A 20,796-nucleotide genomic window follows, 5' to 3' on the forward strand; every position below is an offset into this window, starting at 1 on the left:
TTGATATAGGTACAAAGTAGAAAATTTAAAGAAAGAAATGAATGATTACCTCTGTGGGTGGGTTTCAGGGAAGGTCTCACAGAGTATATAACTTCTGAATTTGTTTCCACGGAATCTGAGCGGCAGGAGAGGTGAGGGGGCATTTTGAACTAAAAAAGCAGTAGATTCAAAGGCTAGGAGTATGAAAATGTGGCATGTTCTACCCACTTCTGAATATCCAGTACATAATATTATGCTTGGCACATAACAGGTACTTAATAAAGAGTTGAGTGAATTAAGGAAAGATTGAATGATTAAGTAATTAAGTAGAACTAGTAGATCAAGTGACTGAATGTTTCTGAGAGGTACTGATTCAAATGAAGACAAGAGATTTTAGATCTGATGTAGCCTAGTAGTGCCGATTAATCTTGATAGAAATATAAGCAGAACCTTAATATGATTATATTTTTGTTTTTCAATAGGCATTACAGGTGAAATCAAAAGATACAAAAAGCTATTCAGTGAAGAATAATTTGCTCCCTCCCCTTGACCAATTTTAAATAACAGCCTTTATAATAGTTTTCATTCATTCCTCCTGCGTACATTACTCAGCTTTTGTCTTTAATCAAAATGTGTTTCTGTGTGTATGTTGGGGGAGAAGGGAGTAGGGAAGTTAAGCATAAAAATGATCACGTTTTAAAATTTGTGGATCTTTTCCTTCTAAAACCTCAATTTTTCCATTGAGAGAATACATTAGGATTCAGTCAGGGCAGCAGAACCACTGTAAGTATTAGAGCATAAGGGATTTATTTTAGGAATAAGGCTTTGCTCAATTGTGGAAGAAGCTGTGAAGTAAGGATCTAAAGGGGACTGTGGATCAGAGACATGTCACAGGCATGCCCAGCCACTGGAGGGACCACTGGAGGCTGGGAGAGAAGTCCATGGGAGGCTGTTGCCTCTGTCGAAGGGGTGAGCCTGCATAGTCAGCAGGGCCAGTGGTCAGGAAAAAGAGCTGGTCACAGAACCCGAGAAGAGGAAAGACAAGCTGGAACCTGCCTGCACCGCTGAGTCGGAATTTCACTGTTTTACAAAGCCTGCCTTTGAGAGAATATTGGCCAGTATTTAGTTCCCTCATGCCTCCAAATCTCATGCAGTTTTCTCTCTAAACTCTGGACCGTCCTTAGCAAGTTGTTACAGAACAAAACCACTGTAAGAAACTAGGTTTGAGGAGGTTCCTTGCCTTGTGCAATGTCACATAAAAGTAGAGCTAAGGGGGCGCCTGCGTGGCTCAGTTGGTTAAGCGACTGCCTTCAGCTCAGGTCATGATCCTGGAGTCCCTGGATCGAGTCCCGCATCGGGTTCCCTGCTCAGCAAGGAACCTGCTTCTCCCTCTGACCCTCCCCCCTCTCATGTGCTCTCTCTCGTTCTCTCTGTCTCAAATAAAAAAAAAAAAAAAAATCTTAAAAAAAAAAAAATAGTAGAGCTAAGTATAGAACCCTGATTTACTTTCTCTCATTCAACTACTTTTCTTATACTCGGCCTTCTGACCCTAAGCTTATACTTAGGCGAAAGTTCATTGTTAGGTAATCACTTTTGTTTCTTTTTCTCTTATCAACCATTTTTACTATGTCTGGGCTTATTTTATAAGCTGAGGAAATGAAGTACTGAGAACTAAAATGACCTGTACTGATGTCTGCCCCCTGCAGGTTACACACCTAGTGCCTGTTGCCCTTTTGCATGGTGATTAGTGCTTGAACGTGTGTGGAGGGGAGAAGGCCGTGGTTTTTCTTCCTTACATATCAGCTAAGGGTGTCCTTGGCAAGCTGAAGGGGGGGTGGCGTAGAGATAAAATGGCTTGGCCAGTCGTCCTCTTTGTGTCTTAGCATAGTTACTGACAGGCAGTAGGTACTCAAAAAATCAGAAAATATTTAAATTGAATATAGTCATCACAATAGTATAGCATAAAATTTTAAAAACCCCTATAATGTCAATTAATTCGTAGTTCTTACAGCCCCTAACATCATAATTGTTATATATATAAACACATACATACATATATATATATATACATGTAAATATAGATAATAATGCCCTGATTGGTCCAAAACCCTGAATAGCCTGGTTTCCCTCCTTCAACATTTTAAGAGAAGGATCCAAACAAATATATATCAACATTTACTTAAAAGTATATGTACAACATATAACTTTTATATATTATGCAGTATTATTCTTTGAGTACTGCGCTTGGTACATTGATACATGTTATTAAAGCTTTAAAAATGAAATAAAATAACATAAATCCCCTGTCCATTTTTCCCTTGGTAGATTCCCATTGATATACTCAATTTGTGATGTCCTTTTCTTTGAGAAACACAGCAGTCACCTGACTTCTCCCTCCTCCATGAAGTTTTATTTTGAAGTTTTTCCTTGAAAAAAGAGCTATCAAGTAGAGTTAGATGCAAGAGTTCCAGACTATAGATATAAACAACTGGAAACTATAACCAGAGCTGTTAACAATTGAACATCTCTGTAAAATTGAATTAAGTTGATATTTCAATACGGCTATACCCATAAGACCTTCTTTTAGAGACTGAAATGAATGTAATACTTGTGAACTCCATCACAAATATATTAGCCATAGTTTTGGGTTTGTTAGTTTGTTTGGGTGGGGTAATTTTTGTTTATTTCTTCTTGCTTTGTTTTGTTTAGAGAATGAGAATATTTTAACATTATTTAATTTTGCCCAAATAAATTTTACTAGCATTTTATTTAAATGTACCTTTAAATTATCCTCATTTCAGGTTGTAGTTCTTGTAGCATTATTCACTGATACTTTATATGTCTTTAAAAGTTAATTAGGTCCCCTACTGGAGGTTTCCACACAGGCATGTTTTTTCCTTATCATCTTACTTATCCTACCTTATGATTATTTTTAGTTATTTTTTCTGCTAAACTGAGCTGCACACATCCATCTTTACCATTATATTTCCAGCACCTACAGAGGGGCCTGGCACAATAGTGGAAACTCAGTCCATGTTCTCAAAATTTCACACAGTGATAAATGCTATGTGAGTAATATGGCAGTATAATGGGATAAGCGTCCCTGGGAAATTTCTTTACATTAGGCCTAGTCTAATACCTAATGACAAGAATGAGTTACCCATGCAAATACCCCTGGAATGCTTGTGTCAAGAGTGTTCTGACAGAGCAGGGACCTTTGAGTAGAAATCAGTTTTGCACACTTAAGGATCATGCCTGGCTGAGAGGAAAAGAAGAATAAGTAAAGTTTAGGGTAGGGAAGGGAATAAATTATGAATGGCTTTATAGGTCAAAGGGAGTTTGGATTTTATTTTAATTCCATTAGATCACTGGATAGTGTCCCTTTTGGGAAAAAACTCAAAACACCAAAATAGGTTTAAACTCATAATTATATATTTTATTTTTAAATTATAAAGAATTCATATTACCCTCAAGAACCTTCTATCTAGGCAGCTGGCTGGCTTAGTTGGAAAGAGTGTGTGACTCTTGATCTTGGGGATGTGAGTTTGAGCCCCACGTTGGGTATAGAGATTGCTTAAATAAATAAACTTTAAAATTAAATAAATAAATAAGAATCCTCTATCTAAAAATAAGAGGAAATCTCTGCAAATAAGTACAGTTAATAATAAGTTTATTTCACCTAGCATAATACCCCCTAGTTCCATCCACCTCGTTGCAAATGGCAAGATTTCGTGTTTTTTAATGGCTGCATAATATTCCATTGTATATCATATGATCTCACTGATATGAGGAATTCTTAATCTCAGGAAACAAACTGAGGGTTGCTGGAGTGGTGGGGGGTGGAAGGGATGGGGTGGCTGGGTGATAGACATTGGGGAGGGTATGTGCTATGGTGAGCGCTGTGAATTGTGTAAGACTGATGAATCACAGACCTGTACCTCTGAAACAAATAATATACTATATGTTAAAAAAAAAAAAAAGAAGAAGAAGAAGATGGTAGGAAGGGAAAAATGAAGGGGAGGGAAATCGGAGGGGGAGACGAACCATGGGAGACTATGGACTCAGAAACAAACTGAGGGTTCTAGAGGGGAGGGGGGTGGGGGGATAGGTTAGCCTGGTGATGGGTATTAAAGAGGGCATATTCTGCATGGAGCACTGGGTGTTATGAACAAACAATGAATCATGGAACACTACATCAAAAACTAATGATGTAATGTATGGTGTCTAATACAACATAATAAAATAAAATTTTTTAAAAATCTGAAAAAAAATTGTAACAGTTTTCCAATTAGTAGATTGTTTACAATAAATGGCTGTGAATATTACTGTTTTTTTATTTTGAGGAATAACCACTGCAAGAGGGTTACCAGAACAAGACTTAAGTTTATCTTCTGGTCAGGTATCTTCTATCTGAAGCTCAGCTGTAAAGCCATACCAAGAAAGTCTCATGTTGAATAAAAACCGTTCGATGCACACACAGACCATCTAGCACTTTTTATTCTTTTTAGTTGAATATTTTGGAAACCTTAGTACCATTGTTCCTATTTATGTATAGTCTTTCATAATATGCAATTTTTTCTGAAATGGGGTTCTTAAACTGCTTTAATACTTCCTACAGCGTCATTCCAAAATGTATGGAAGATGGGCAGAAGAACCTTAGCATAATTTGCGGAGCGCAGGAAAAATGACCAGAGCCTTCCTAAACATATATTTTCATGAGTATAGGTGGCACATACCTATGCCTTCTTGCATACTAACAATTTCAGAGAACCATACTTTTCCTTACTTATAATCTACTCTTCCCAGAAATTAACTGAAGAGTTTTTGTTAACATATATGATTACTTTCCTGTTATTTGTTTAGCACTTTATGATTGTCAGTTGTTTTTATATCCTCACACAGGGTTTTTATAAATTTCTGTGGGTTTAATCCTCTATGTTAGCTGACAGGTACAAATCACTGTTCCATTTCCATGTTTCTATGGACAGTGTAGAAATACGTTAAATCATTGTTCTAGTATACCAGAGAAATATTTCTTCCACAGCTCTCCTAACGTCATATGTCTTAGCATGCTACAGATCACCTGTTTTCTCTAGCTGGTTTTACTATCTTTCATTCGTTGTAGGTGATCAGCTCCTTGACCAAGAGATGTCTGAGTGGATTTTATTGTATTTTTCTAAACCAGTACTCATTATACTTCTTGAATCTGTGGGTTCTTACGTTTCATCAGTTCTGGAGAGTTCTCAGCCATTAACTCTTTGTCCCTTTTCCTTGCTTTCTGTTCTCTCTTTTTGGAACACAAATTAAATATGTTGGAATTGCCCCTCAGTGTCTCTTAACTTTCCTTTTAAATTTTCCATTTTAAAATTTACTTTAGTACATTCCTGGAATTTTCTTAAATGTATACTCTAGTTTATTGATTTTGTTTCTTGAGCTATATGTTAAATGCTATTTACCCATATATTATGTATTGTATTTTAGTGAGTCTGTTTATCATTTCTGGAAAATTTTTAAATTTTACATCCTATGCTCTTATCTAGTAGATATTGGCAGAATTTAATTATTGTAGTGATTTTTTTCAGTATTTATTTCTTTTGAAGTCTTTCAGTCAATAAAAACTTTTAATGATTTAAAAAATATATATCATTACCTCAAAGATTTACAAGATATAACACAAAAGAAAAGTTAACATTATGTACTAGAAAAGTTACAGTTTTATAGGACTGTTGACTTACTTTTTTTTTATTTCTAAGGTCATAGGTCTTTCATATGTTGTGTTACTAATTTAATTCATCACATATTGGGGAAAATATATGTATAAATACTTTTTTTTTCCATTGGGTGTTTTTGTTAATACTTGCTCTTATTTGGTTTCCTGCCATCTTTTCCATTTTAAGGTATTTTTAATACATCATATATTTTCACATTCCCCTATGAGAGCACATCAGATGTTACATGTTTCTCACATTGACCATTTTATGGAACTTGAGCTATTAAGCTATAATTATGGTGTCTCTCAGGATCACAACCTTTCCTCTGTATTCACAGATTTTAATACTTCTTCCTGTTACCCTCCATTCACCAGATCTCTTAATTCTTTAAAATTGACTTTCTTGAAATCCAATACTTACGTGTCACAGAACCAGATGATCCAATTTGCTTTTTTGGCAGACACCATGTAAAGCTTTGCCCATTGCAAATTTGAACAAAAGATACTAGTACTTTGTACTTTCTAGACTACTCTGGAAGAAAACGATGTAGAAAGACTTGAGTTTTATCGGGGCTTTTTCATGAGATAATTTAGGTCAGTTCTCTCATCTCAACTTTATCACTTTATAAGTGAATAATAGAGACATGTTTATAAGAAATATTAAGTTAATGGCTCCAAGGAATTTTGAGGTACAGCTTGCTAGTAAAACGTAGAACTATATTATTTCATAAAATGAAAACTTAGAATATGGATAGTAGACTTGAAGAACTGTACTAGCTCAAGCTTTAGTTTCTCAACAATGTTTTCCAATTTCATCTTCTACCATGCAGTACTTCCTTTGAAATTATTAGCATTTAGCAATTTTGAATGTGAAGTAGAAATATTGTGCTAAATAAATGATCAAAGGTGAGAATGTATAAGGAAGAATTAAAATAGAGGCCAAATGCTATTCTGCTATCAGACCCAACAGTGCAACCTTTGTTCCCTTTAGGTGGCCTTAACCTAGCCCCTGATCCTCATTTCCTTGTAAGTAATATGGGGCTAGTCATGGACTTTACTTCACATACATGGTTGTTGTGAAGAAGCGTTCAGTATCAAAGTCACAAAAGCTATTTCATGAACTGTATGTGTAATAATAATCCACGAATTGAGATGATTCTTAGAGCTTAAAAAAAGGAGGTCGTTCAGAGATTAAGAGGATATACTTGTGAACCTAATGAGGTTGGAAAGATGGCAGTTGCCAACTAGGTCAGAAATAGTAAAAATAAGAAATTAAAAATTATCCCAAAATAGGAAGTTCATTATTGGTAACAAAAGATTAAACTATTTGTAAGAACAAAAGGAATTAAAAGCCAAGTAATTTGTTGAAAGGATGAGATTAATCTGAAATTAACTGCATCTGGATTTCTCAGTAATTTTATGCTATCTTTTATTAATCTGAAGTTAAGAATTGAAGTTGTAAAACTATGACTATAAATTGTACAAATAGGCACTCAAAATAATAATGTAGTTTTGTCATACTTGTTTGTAGTGAACACTTGTACAAATTTAATGAAAAAAAGCCTCGAAAAAAATGAAATGGCTAATAATTTTTTACTTTATCTTTTAGCATACGGCGACATCAAGAAAGAAGAGCAATTTTGACTCCCATTTTAACAGATTTTTCTGTCCGAATAACTGGAGCACCTGCTATCATTTTCACCAAAATAATTTCTCCAGAAAATATGCACACTGAGGTGAGAGCTTAATTTAGGTTTCATTTTAGTCTATATAATGGAGTATATATAGAGTATATGGAATAGCTTCTCTTTGTAAGTTAGGGATTTTCTTAGTTTTAGCGCACAGGATGTCAAATTGCTTATTATTAATGTTATTATTATAACTAAAAATTAATGAATACTTTCTAGTACTGTTACTGCTTTTCATGTAGTTACTCATTTAATCCTCATAACAATCCTATTAACTGCTTCTATCCTCTTTTTATAATTTTTTTAAAGATTTATTTATGTTAGAGAGGAAGAGAGAGAGCACACATGTGCGTGAGGAATAAGAATTCTAATTATAATAAGTAAATACAGGGAACTTGTGGGGGGGAAGGTTATTTAACCCAAAAAGCAAAAGGAATATTCATTTCCAACATACTATTCTTTATGGCTGTATTAAAATCTACTCTGCACTGTGTAGTTTGCATTTGGACCCATTGTAAGTCTCCCTAAATCCATTCCCTTAGATGACACTAGTAAGGAGAAGGTTCTTTGGATATTTCCAAGCATTCAAACATTGTCCACATTCTCTTCATGACAGGAGACAGAACTTCTGCTTATTAAGTGAAACTTCGGGTCTGTTTTTTTCTTCTTCTTTCCTTCCCTGAATGGGTTTCCAATGATGAATGTTGAAGTGACTCAAGTTATGCAGAACAGCATCAGTTAAGTAGTGGACATCTACCTAATGCAGCCAAGATTTTAGCAACTCGAAGAAGTGAAATTAATTAGTCTAGCTATCTTTGGCTTCAGCACTATTTTGTTATAAATCATTTGGAGTGTATACTTTGGAGAATACTCAAACCATACCACTTGTGATTGTAATTTCTTGCCTACAATTGCCTGTTTACATCTGTCTGCCCACTAGATTGTAATCTCCTCAAGAGCAGCTTGCCATTCAAAGCCAACCTTACTCTTTGTGCTGTCCCTAGCAGCTGAGTATCGTACATGTTATTTAGGAGATGCTCAGTAAATATTTGTTGGTTTGAATGAATGAACAGGATTATGCTAAAGAATTACATCATCACTTACATATGGAAATGATGTTAGTAGTTTGGGGTATGAAAAAGCCAAATGTATATGAAATGGTAAAAGAAATTATTGTTTGTGTTGTTAGTTTGTTTCCCTGCAACTAGCGCACGGCCCAGAGCACAGCAGGACCTCATAAATGTCTATTAAATTAATCCATTAAACTATGTTGAGTGGCTGTGCTCTCCATTTCTGCTCTTCTCATTAACATATGAACTTGAGTCCCAGGAGAATTCATCAACATGGTAAAGGTCAAATAAGTAAGAATGATAAATTATCATCTAATGGCTATCATGTATCTTTATCTGTATTCCAACTTTTTTTTTTCCTTCAGGAGATTTTAGTGTGTGGCCATTCCTTGGAAGTGAATATAACCACAAACCTGGACTTCTTCCTAAGTGTGGCTCAAGTTCAACTCTTACATCAGTTAATAGTAGCAAATATGATTGGACTGGAACCATCAAGCAAGGCCACAGAGGTAACTATTACCTGATTTTGGTTAGTCTTACTGCATTTCTGCCAACTTTACGTTCATAATAAAAGTATAATTAAATGCTTTCTGCTAATTATTCTGTATTTAATTTTATTCAAAATATGGTCATAAATTATTTTAGATTGGTGTTCTTTATTTTTGAAATTTGTTTAGTCTCTTTTCCTGTCATGGACCTTTGTAAAATTGCTGTGGCCTAGCCTCAGAAAAGTCTCTTAAAAATATGGTTTTAGTATCCTGCTGCAATTTTTAAAGTACAACGCAAGAAACCTGGTATACCTTTCACTTACTCAGATACATTACAGGGATAGGACCTCTTTTGGAAGTGAACTTTGTAATAGTACTATGGGAATATCTTCAATAAATAACTTCTAAAGCATTCGTTTCCCACGCTCAGTGAAGAATGGATGCAATCATAAAAGTTGAATGCCTGCCTAGAATTTTAATTTTGATCCGGTGTACATTGGAAGCCTGCATTGTAACCACAAAGCATGTCAGCGGGAAACAAAGAAAGCTGCTTATTAGATGCTTCTCAAGATATGTTTTCTTTGCTTTTTGTTTGCATACTTCTATAATAATCCTATCTATACTTAGAGTATATCTCCTATAAAAACTCAAGTGAAGAAATTGTTCATCTATGAAAAAGACATTGATTTTATTTTTGTCAAGAGTTATACAGAAGACTCTGAGTTCTATTTATTAAGAAGGAAAGGAAGAGGTATTTGCTGAGAGCTACTTGATGCTAGTCAGTGTGCCCGGCACTTTCATGTAAGTTAATTCATTGTATCTTTGAGCGTGTTATCACAACCACCTTGTGAGGTTGATATGGGCATCATTATCATTTTACATATTAGGATCTTGGGGCTCAGAGATGGTAAGTGACCTGCCTGAAATCATTCATACATAGCTAAAAAATGGTGGAACTGAAATTTTAATATAAGTCTTTCAAGTCAGTGCTCTTTGCATTCTACCACAGTTTGTGGATTATAACTATTACATTAGTCTCTCAGTCTTATTTTTAAAAAATTATTTTAAAATGATAAAGCTTTTAACTTTTATAAATGAAGATTCTCTGACATCTTTTACCACCCATGATTTCTGTTTGCTCAGTATCTCTTTTTTCTTGTGGTTTTTTGTTTGTTTGTTTGTTTTGGGGTTTTTTTGGGGGGGGGCAGAACAGAGGGAGAGGGAGAGAGAGAATTTTAAGCAGGCTCCTCTCCCAGCACGGAGCCCAACATGGGGCTTGATCTCATAAGCCTAGGTCATGACTGGAGCCGAAATCAAAAGTTAACTGACTGAGCCATTCAGGCACCCTTTGCTCAGTATCTTTTTTAAAAGGGTTATAGAGCTATGCAGTCTCTAAAGTATCAACTTTTTTCTGATATACATTAGACAATCCATAAGGATGTAGTTACATGATCTGAAAATGAATAGAGCAAAAAAATATTTTCCCATGGCATTTTCGATGAAGTCCTTGAAGCAAATTGGGTTGGAAACAATATTTTACTTTACTATATTATGTGTGCCAAGTTTATGAATCTCTCATATCAGTGAAATCTAATTCATAGATTTCTGATGTGTTTTAGGAATTTATACAACTTAGCAAATTTGTTGTTAACTCCTTACCTACCTGCTTTTGGCAATTAGGAATAAAGCTACTATTAACATTCATCTGCAGACTTTTGTGTGGACGGAACTTTTCAGCTCCTTTGGGCAGATACAAAGGAGTGTGATTGGGGATCATATGGTCAGAATATATTTAGTTTTGTAAGAAACCACCAAACTCTCTTTCAAAGTAGCTTGTACCATTTTGCATCCCACCAGCACTGAAGGAGAGAGTTCTGTTGCTCCACAACCTCACCAGCATTTGGTGTTTTCAGTGGTTTAGATTTTGGGCATTCTATTAGGTGTGTAATGGTATCTCTTACTGTTTTAAAATGCATCTCCCTGATGATAAATGAAGTGGAGCATCTTTTCCTATGCATATGTTTATTTTCCATCTGCATAGCTTCTTTGGTGAGGTGTCTGTAAAAGTCTTTGCCTCATTTTTTAATTGGGTTGTTTTCTTACTTTTGAGTTTTAAGGGTTTCTTTGTTTATTTTGGATAACAGTGCTTTATCAGATGTGTCTCTTGCAAATATTTTCTCCTAGTCTGTGGCTTGTTTTCTAATTCCCTTGATACTATCTTTCACAGAGCAGAAGTTTTTAATTTTAATTATTTTTTTCATGGATCATGTCTTTTTTTTTTTTTTAAAGATTTTATTTATTTATTTGAGAGAGAGAATGAGATAGAGAGCATGAGAGGGGGGAGGGTCAGAGAGAGAGGCAGACTCCCTGCTGAGCAGGGAGCCCAACGTGGGACTCGATCCCGGGACTCCAGGATCATGACCTGAGCCGAAGGCAGTCGCTTAACCAGCTGAGCCACCCAGGCACCCTTCATGGATCATGTCTTTGGTGTTGTATCTAAAAAGGCATCACCATACCCAAGATCATCTAGGTTTTCTCTTATGTTCTCTTCTAAGAGTTTTATAGTGTGTGTTTCACATTTAAGTCTAAGGTCCATTTTGAGTTCATTTTTCTGAAGGGGGTTGGGTCTGTATGCAAATTCATTTTTTTGCATGTAAATGTCTGGTTGTTCCAGAACCATTTGTTGAAGACACTGTTTTTGCTCCATTGTATTCCTTTTGCTCCTTTGTCAAAGATCATTTGACTGTATTCATGAGGATCTATTTCTGGGCTGTCTGTTGTGTTCCACTGACATATTTGTCCATTCTTTCACCAATACCACACTGTCTTGATTACTGTAGCTTTTTTTTTTAATTTTTTTATTATGTTATGTTAATCACCATACATTACATCATTAGTTTTTGATGTAGTGTTCCATGATTCATTGTTTGCGTATAACACCCAGTGCTCCATGCAATACGTGCCCTCTTTAACACCTATCACGAGGCTAACCCATCCCCCCACCCCCCTCCCCTCTAGAACCCTCAGTTTACTGTAGCTTTATAGTAAGTCTTAAGGTATAGCAGTGTTAGTCCTCCATTTTTGTTCTTCTCTTTCATTATTGTATAAGCTATTCTGGCTCTTTTGACTCTGTAAACTTTACAATCAGTTTGCCAATAGCCATTAAATGACTTCCTGGAATTTTGATTGGGATACATTGAATCTATAGATTAAGTTGAGAAATGACATCTTGACAATATTGAATCATCTTATCCATGAACATGGAATATTCTCCACTTAATTTAGTTCCTCGATTTCATTCGTCAGAGTTTTATAGTTTTCCTTATATAGATCTTCTATATATTGTTAGATTTATACCTAAATACTTCATGTTTTGTATGCTAATATAAATGCTATTGTGCTTTTAATTTAAAATTCCACTTGTTCATTGTTAGTATATAAAAATGTAATGTAATTGACTTTTGCATATTAACCTTATATCCTGCAACCTTGCTATAATCACCTATTCATTTGAAGAGTTTTCATGTTGATTCTTTCAGATTTTCTACATGGACAGGCCTGCCATCTGTAAACAGAGACAGTTCTTCTGTCCCAGTCTGTAATAATTTTATTTCCTTTTCTTGCCTTATTGTACTAGCAAGGAATTCCAGTATGTTGAAAAATAGTGATGAGAAAGGACATCCTTGCCTTCTATCTGATCTTAGTGGGAAGGTTTCAGTTTCTCACTGCAGGTTTTTTGTAGATAATGTTTATCAAGTTGAGGACATTTCTGTCTATTCCTAGTTTACTGAGAGCTTTTATCATGAATGGGTTTGGATTTTGTCAGATGCTTTTCATGCATCCATTCACATGATCATATGATTTTTCATTTTAAGTTTATTGATGTGATGGATTACATTAATTGAGTTTTAAACGTTAAACAAGCCTTGCTTAGTGTAGTATATAATTCTACACTTAGTGTAGTATAAACCCCACTTAGTGTAGTATATAATTCTTTTTATACATTGTTGGATTATATTTGCTAGTATTTTGTTGAAGATTTTTGTGTTTTTGCTCAAAAGAGATATTAGTCTGTAGTTTCCTTTTCTTATAATGTCTTTTTCTGGTTTTGCTATTAAGGCAATACTGGCCCCGTAGGTTGAGTTAGAAAATATTTTTTTCTGTTTCTGGCCTCTGAAAGAGACTGTAGAGAATTGGTATAATTTCTTCCTTAAATGATGCTAGAAATCATCAGTGAACCCATCTAAGCCTGATGCTTTCTTTTTTGGAAGGTTATTAATTATTGCTTCAGTTTCTTTAATAGACATAGGCCTATTCACATCCTCTCTTCTTGTATGAGTTTTATCTGATTGTTTTTCAAGAAATTGGTCCATTTTCTTGAAATGGTTATCAAATATATGGGCATGGACTTGTTCATAATATTCCTTTATTATCCTTTAAATTCCATAAGATCTGTAGTGATATCCCCTCTTTCAGGTCTGATATTGGTCATTTGATTCCTTTCTCCCTTTTTCTAGTTAGCCTAACTAGAGGCTTTTACGGATTTTTGCTCTAAGTCTTACTATTTCTTTTGTTCTGCTTGTTTTGGATGGTGATGATATTTCCAGACAATCTTTGACAAAGTTTTATTTGAAAGATTAATTTTAAAAGTTATTCAAGAATGTGGTGGATGACTTTTGTTAGTAGAGGAAACATTTACACTATAAACAAAGGGGAAAAAAGATGGACAAATTTTTGAAAATAGAAGTGAAAAACAGTGGAACAATCTAAGGATTATTGCTAAAACCAAGATTTAATATTAATTTTGACTGTATGGACAACTAATACACAAACTTTTAAGTACATAGTTAAGGAGAAGCACTTCAGGCAATAAAATGACCAGCTGATAGTTGAGGCAAATTGCTTCTCATGTTGATCAAAACTTTTCCAATGTTTTCACTCTGAAAAATGTACTCTAGATAGGGTGAGGCCACTGGATCAATCAGCCTATATTTGTATTGTTTGATTTTTATTTGTCCCCTTTGAGTGCTATGACTTTCATGATTGCTGGCTCCCAGAATATTTCTCTTTTTTAAATTATTGTTTCTCCATACATATGATAGGCCGAGAAAGAATATAAGAGAAAGAAACACTTAATATTCAAAAACCCAAAGTGCATTTCATATTTACAAAGTACATGTCCTTTCATACTCCATTCTATAATTCATCTCTATGACAGCAATTGGTTCTTTAACACTAGAACAACAGGAATGTTATTTGGATTTCTTACATCCTAGTCCTCTGCCATTTACATGAAGTCAGAGTCAACCTCCTAGATAACTTCATAGTCAAATCCAATTGTACAATTCAAACTGTTTTCCGGAAATAGAGCTCCAGTATTCATTCTTGATTTCTGGGTAGGGCTGTGGTGATTTACACAATTGGTTTACCCTTTAGAGGATTCTTTGCCTTCTTGCAAGATAATCTTGGTCTCCTAAAGGCCCAATTATATAAAAATGGTTATTAGTAATATAATCATGACATTCATGCAGGTAAGAATTAACAAGAGAGATAGTTTAGTAACATGTACCAGTAAATGTCAGGAAATTTTTGAAAGACAATGTGAATAAACAGAGAACTAAATAATTTTTTAATTTGTGCAAGTCTATTTATGCATGAATAATGCAGGCCATTTTTATATGATAAAAGGAAACCAAAAAAATCATGTTTTCCTAAAGCTGTTAGTATACAGGACATGATAAAAAATTATTCAAAAACAAAGCCAATGAGAAATCCTACCTTTATATCATTTTATTTCAGTTGCTGTCATACAGAAAATACAGCATGAAGAAAATTTGCTTGAAATTTTAAAGTATTAGACTGCTTTAAACTGAGATAATAGTTGAGTAGTCTATCTGAAATCTGTGAAACCATAAGCAATATAGATAAGGTACTAAAACTAGTCTCTTAACTTGAAATGGTTAGTTTATTTTTATAATACAGTGGTATTTTTATCAATAACTAATATATGTGTCTAACATAGTTTGCTTGGGTGTTTTTAGTTTGCTATAAGACAATATAATATGTTGGACTTTTTTTTCTATGTACTGTGATTGAGTATGTGCCCTATGGAGTAGTGATGGAAGTTGTTTTCTTGGTGGCAGTATTACTGTTTTAGCCTGGAAATAATCTTTGGAGTTATTCTTTATTTAGGAATGGAAATTCTTATTTTTTAGTCAATGGTGAAAAATTCTTGCAAGGCATACTTCACCAGCTTAAGGATTGCTAGGAATAATTAGAACTAGGAACTTAACAGTAAAGAAGAGGGAAGGGACTTTGAGTGGTGGTGTAGTAACAGGGGTTTTTTGGAGTAGAACATTAGGCAAGATGAGGGAAATAGAGGCAAAGTATACCCTGAGAACACAGATGAACAGAGGTGGGGTTTGAAAGTGGGAACTGAGACCAGTATGGGAGAGAATGTTGGTGTTCTGTCTGTCTTGCTGTAGGTGTGAATGATAAAGCCTGTGTCAGAGGTTACATAGTTCTGTATTAAAAAAGGAGGTGGAGATTTTGGATGATGTGCATGTGGTGACTTTCCATCGGTGTTGCTATGCGAGTATTTGTTTCCCTTCACAGGCACCTGGATCGACTACTTGTAACCAAGCAATAAACACAGGCACCAATAAAATATGGATTCAAGCAGAGCCTTAAATGGACAAGAGGGCCTGTGAGGAAATACCTTGAATTTCTTACAATCTAGACCTGGAATAGTTATTAAGTATTTTATTGCCTATCCTCTCCAAGAGAAGGACTTCTTAGGTACATTGAACTATCACACCTGTTGCAATTTTACTTAGGCCTTGTAGATATTAAAAATAGCCTAATTGTCTCCTGATAAATGAGCTTATGCTTAGAAAGAAATGCATCATAGTTGCGTCAGGGTACATGCTAAATATCAAGAAAACCGTAAAAATTTTAATTTTCTAGCCATGCTTATGTTTATCTCATGCAGATTTCTTGACCAGAAATCCAGTGGATGCATTAAGTTTTCCTAAGGCTCTCTTAAACTGTCTTTCCTGGTCGTATTCAGCAGTATTCATTGAGGGCTTTCCATATACACCAGATATACTGGCTACAGACTGAAAGAGGTATGAAAAATAAGTACACTGTGGTCCCCGACCTGTAGGATTTTATAATCTGGTTGAGACATAAAACATAGATAAATGAATTGATAACTGAGAACTCAAAGCAGTAAATGAAAAGTATTAAACATGCTCTATGGAAAATGAGTGTTAAAGGAGTGAGTCACAATAGGAGGAGAAGACTTTTAGGCCAGGCGGTCAGAGATCTAGCTTCCTGGGGAAGTTGGAATGGAGTAGGCAGAGAAGAATGACCTATTCATTTACTCAATAAACATTGAACCTTTTCTATGTATCAAACACTATAATGGATATTAGAGTGACAGCATTAAACAAAAGAGATAAAATTTCTTTCATGTTCTAGTGCTCACATATTTCATGAGGAGTATAGGCAATGATAAATAATTGGAGCTAGATCAAGATATACAGTCATATACAGTTATATATACACACAAACAGTAAGTTGCATACATCAGATAATGTTCACTTTCCATCAGCCCAAAGTTAAGTCATGTGCACATCTAGCTGCAAGGGAGGCTGAGAAATGTAATACTTCTAATACATGACCATGTGCCATGCTTAAAATAATTTTACTATGAAAGAAGGGGATGATAAATATATTGGGATACAGCTGACAGCATTGGCCACAGAGACTTCAGGATAACCTGGTAGCCAGATCTAGAATACTCCTCAGAAAGCAGTTTTGGCTCTCTTCAATACTTTGAAAATACTGTCAACTAAAGCCTAAAGTTACATACCATATAATATGGCAGAAATAATGTCGGCTTACCAATTGTTCAGTGCTGCTGTGGGGACAAGTATTGTCTTGCCCAGTATTTCTAACCGTCTTCATCTGACAGTAGAACTTTCTTTCCTTTAGCTAAACAAGGCAGGTTGTTTTGATAAGGATTCCATTGCAGGGTAGACATGAGACACAGGCCTTAAGTTAATCATTGTACTCCATCCCCCTGTCAGTTATTGGCCCAGATATGGACACACTACTCAGACCAGGGCAGTGTTTTCTGTGAATACACTGAGAAGAATAAACTCGAATCTTTCCCGTGGATCATTAAGTCCAGATGTTATCATACTGGAGCTTACTTTGACCATGCTCCTCTCTTCTGCTTCACCACTATCACATGAAGAAAACCTGTCTGTGTTTTTAAAAAGAAGGAGAGAGAGAGGGAAAGGAGTTGAACTCACAGAAATAAGGGAAGCTGAAAGTTGGAGAGAAAGTCTTTGACATCATCTGACATCCTTTGGCACAGTTCCAGTCAATGAGACTTAAAGGGAAGTGTTCAACTGCTTTCTGGGAAAGTCTTCACCTTCTTGCTTTTCCACCTTCTTGGAATCATGACAGTGGAAGTGACCAGCTACTTGTGACCGTGAGGCAAAACATAACGACAAACATGAGGACAGAAACCACACACTAAGGATAGCCAGGTGGATGCATAAAACGATCCTGAGATGCAAGTGGCTTCTTGGAACCACTGAAGCGAGCACTGGGCTTGAAGTTATGTGAAGAAACTAAACATAAATTAAGCCAGTACTGTTTGGCTTGTTACTACATCAGGACAGACAAAAGCCTCACTGATGCAGACGCTGTTTCAGTATTCTAAGACGGAGATGATAAAGCCTAAGGGAAGTGCTGAGCATACAGTACAATTTGATGCTGAATAAATGCTTGCAGTATGAGTTGATCAATGGGTTCCTTAATTCATAGGAATTCCTATTTTTGTTCATGAAGATAGAAAAGATAGATGTGTGCGACATACACATCAAAAGAACTGGAAGGTATCGGTGATTAACTATGTTTGATGGAGAAAGGTTGGGTACATATTATGGAGGCCTTTGAATACTAGACTGAACTGTTTTAAGTAAGCAATAGAGAGAAGTTGAAGTTGGTTAACTGTACAATAACTTAAACAGATGTCCTTCTAAGATCAGATCCATTTTAGACTGAACCTCCCAGTTTTCCTCACATATTGGTAGTTCAAACATAAATACCTAAGCTACATTTTTCTCTATTCTATAATAAATATATTGTATTCTAATATAGGATCAGATTATTTCAGTTAGGATTTGAAACAGCTCTATGTAGCATATATTATATGAGTTAAATACATGGGCTACATATTTCACCCATTGTTTCCAGGAGCTACAATTATTCTTAAAAAAAGAAAAGAAAACGAGGCACACACTTTAAAAATTGACTAACAGAAGGATGAGAAGGCTGTGATTGCCCTGGGTTATGTTCATTTGGCTGCAGTAATTACTCTGTTATTCCTGGCTAGCAAGTAATCATCTTATTAAGCCTACTTACAGAAGTATATAAGGAGGAACACATGCTCATTTTCAAATCAGTGTTTTAGAGTAAATAAAATTTTTATAGCAAAACAAAAACCATATTTTTAGGGGCAAAGAAGAGAACTGCATCACTGGGAATCTGAAGGTGGGGTTCTTTGATCCACACACTCCATATCCTGAAGAAGAATCTAGACCGTTATAACACTATAATTGAGCATTTCTTCCTTTGCCCTTTCTTTCCTCCTCCACTTAACCACTTGGTTTTAGCCACTTCCTTAGATCTCCTTTCCTTTCAGTCTCTGGTAATGACTTACTTGGTAACCCATCCTGTGCATGCTTGGTACCTGTTCTGACACTCTCTTTGATAGCTAAAAATTATGTTCTTTAAGGAAAATCTCATTTACAAAAAAAAAAAAAAAAAAAATTTACTTTAGCCATCAGAAAATATACAGTACTTAGACCATGTTTCTTCAATATTTCTAAAGTAATGGATATTTCCACTGAAGTAAGGTTTCTATTTCCCCAGACTTTTTGCTATTATTTATTGTATTTGGCTTGCCTACAACTATCTAAAAAATAAAGAACTACATAAAGCACCATATCCAACTGTCTATGAAGCAGGATAAAGTTACATTACAAAAAATAATGTTACAGTCAAGGTGATCAGAACAGGTAAAACCCCCTGAGCTATATCTTCATCCTCAATTAGCTCCTCTCCTCTCAAGATTGCTATTCCTTCTCGTCTGTTCTTTTATGTTCGTATTTCTTCCTGTTCGTACTAAGTTATAGGTCTTTTCTCTGACCTTGAATCTTGTCTCTTTAATAACTGCTCATTTTTCATATTTTTTTGTATTTCCAGTCGTTTCTTATTCCTCAGGACCTACAAAAAATATTTGTATGTAAGGAGAAACACTCTAGGAAAATAGTTCATAACTGATTTGTTATTATCTTTTCTGAGTAAAAATATGATAAATGAGCTAACTATTCAAAATAACTGAGGGTCCATGGTTTGCTGGGTTTTCTATATGACAGTTTGTTCTAACAAGCAAACTTCTGGGATTTCAGTTACTATTACATAAAAGAACCAACTTTTAAAAAATATTAACATCAGAGCCATGGGAATGTATATAATTCTCATCTAAGATTTCATACATTTTTAAATTGCTTATTTCTAAAACTTTGGCTCTTCATCAAAGGTTTTCTGTAGCAAATGACTAAAAATCTTCTCGCAGGGTATAGAGGTATATAAAATAAACACCAAAGCCTAAACCCAATAATCTTCCTTCTACACTTTTTAAGATTCCTGGACTTTAACAAATGTGCTATAGATGCCTTCCCACCTTCCTTTCTAAAACTTGGCCCGTTCAGTATTGCACATTTGGAAGACACAAAAGAACACTGGGGAGATGGAAATATTCTGTATTGTGATTGTGGTGGTGATTACACAACTGAATGCATTAGTTAAAGCCCAACCCACGGTACCTTTTTAAGGAGTAAATTTTATTATTTATAAATTATACTCTAGTAAACCTGGCTTAAAAAAATATATGTGGCCACTCAGCTTTGGAACATAGCTTTGGAAGACACAAAGTCCACTCACTGGCAACAGTGATTTCCATTAATGTCAGAATGTCTGTTACTGAGGTGGCTGCCCAGAATCCATAACACCAGTTACCATTTATCAGGTACTCACTATGTGCCAGATGGTCTAAGTGTTTTATATAGCTTAACTCCTTTAGTCCTAGCAATAACCCTCTGAACTGGGGGCTTTGTCTCGGATTGTACAGCTATGGAAACTGAGTCTCAAGAGAGTCACATCATTTGCCCAAGGTTATATAGCTAAATAAGCCTCCAAGCCCAGCCATTTGCCCCACCCCCTCCTCTGAGAATGTATTGGTTAGAGGAGCTGTGAGAGGTAGTTCAGTGACCTAACTGGTCTGTATGTGGGTGTTTACAGGGAGAATTAAGCAAAATCTAGTTTATGGAAGACCTTAACTGTTCTTACATAAAATTAACCTTCTATTGTATTGCAGTGGTAAGCCATTGAAGGATCTAAAGAGCATGACATAATCAAGTTCACATTTGGAATAGTGAGAGATGGATTCGGTAAGGAGATCACTGGACACTCTAGCAGTAATCCAGGCGATGAGAGCCTGAATTGAAGCACTGATCTAGGGAAGAAGAAGAAGAAGAAAACCAGTAATGGGCAATCTCTGCATTTGCTTGACAAGGTGTATGAAAGCAGGAAAGCCCTAGGAAAATAGGTTATAACTAATTCATTACTATCCTTTCGGAGTAAAAATATAAATGAGCTGGTTCATCTTAGTGCATATGTTAATGGAAAGATAGTGCTCTAGATTATTCTTTCTGCAGCTGTTTTCAATTAGATGACAAAGAGCAATGAGTCTTCAGCTACATATTTGCTTATAGGCATCA

At 35.3% G+C, this 20,796-nt stretch overlaps 1 protein-coding gene and 1 long non-coding RNA gene across 3 annotated transcripts in view; both read left to right on the forward strand.

The window, feature by feature from the left end:
- Positions 1-20,796, forward strand: part of VPS13B (vacuolar protein sorting 13 homolog B) — a 767,339-nt gene that overhangs the window by 487,140 nt on the left and 259,403 nt on the right. For both annotated transcript variants that reach the window (XM_035011614.1, XM_035011613.1), the window contains 2 exons: positions 7,299-7,425; positions 8,813-8,956. In XM_035011614.1, the coding sequence (XP_034867505.1) occupies positions 7,299-7,425; positions 8,813-8,956 (271 nt within the window). The remainder of the gene's footprint in view (positions 1-7,298; positions 7,426-8,812; positions 8,957-20,796) is intronic.
- The window catches only part of LOC118015066, a 43,391-nt gene continuing 31,558 nt past the window's right edge, over positions 8,964-20,796 (forward strand). The window contains exon 1 of the long non-coding RNA XR_004680512.1: positions 8,964-9,736. This is a non-coding gene — a long non-coding RNA (uncharacterized LOC118015066). The remainder of the gene's footprint in view (positions 9,737-20,796) is intronic.

Source organism: Mirounga leonina, unplaced genomic scaffold, assembly GCF_011800145.1.
Source record: "Mirounga leonina isolate KUSES-001 unplaced genomic scaffold, KU_Mleo_1.0 Mir_165, whole genome shotgun sequence".
NCBI lineage: Eukaryota > Metazoa > Chordata > Mammalia > Carnivora > Phocidae > Mirounga > Mirounga leonina.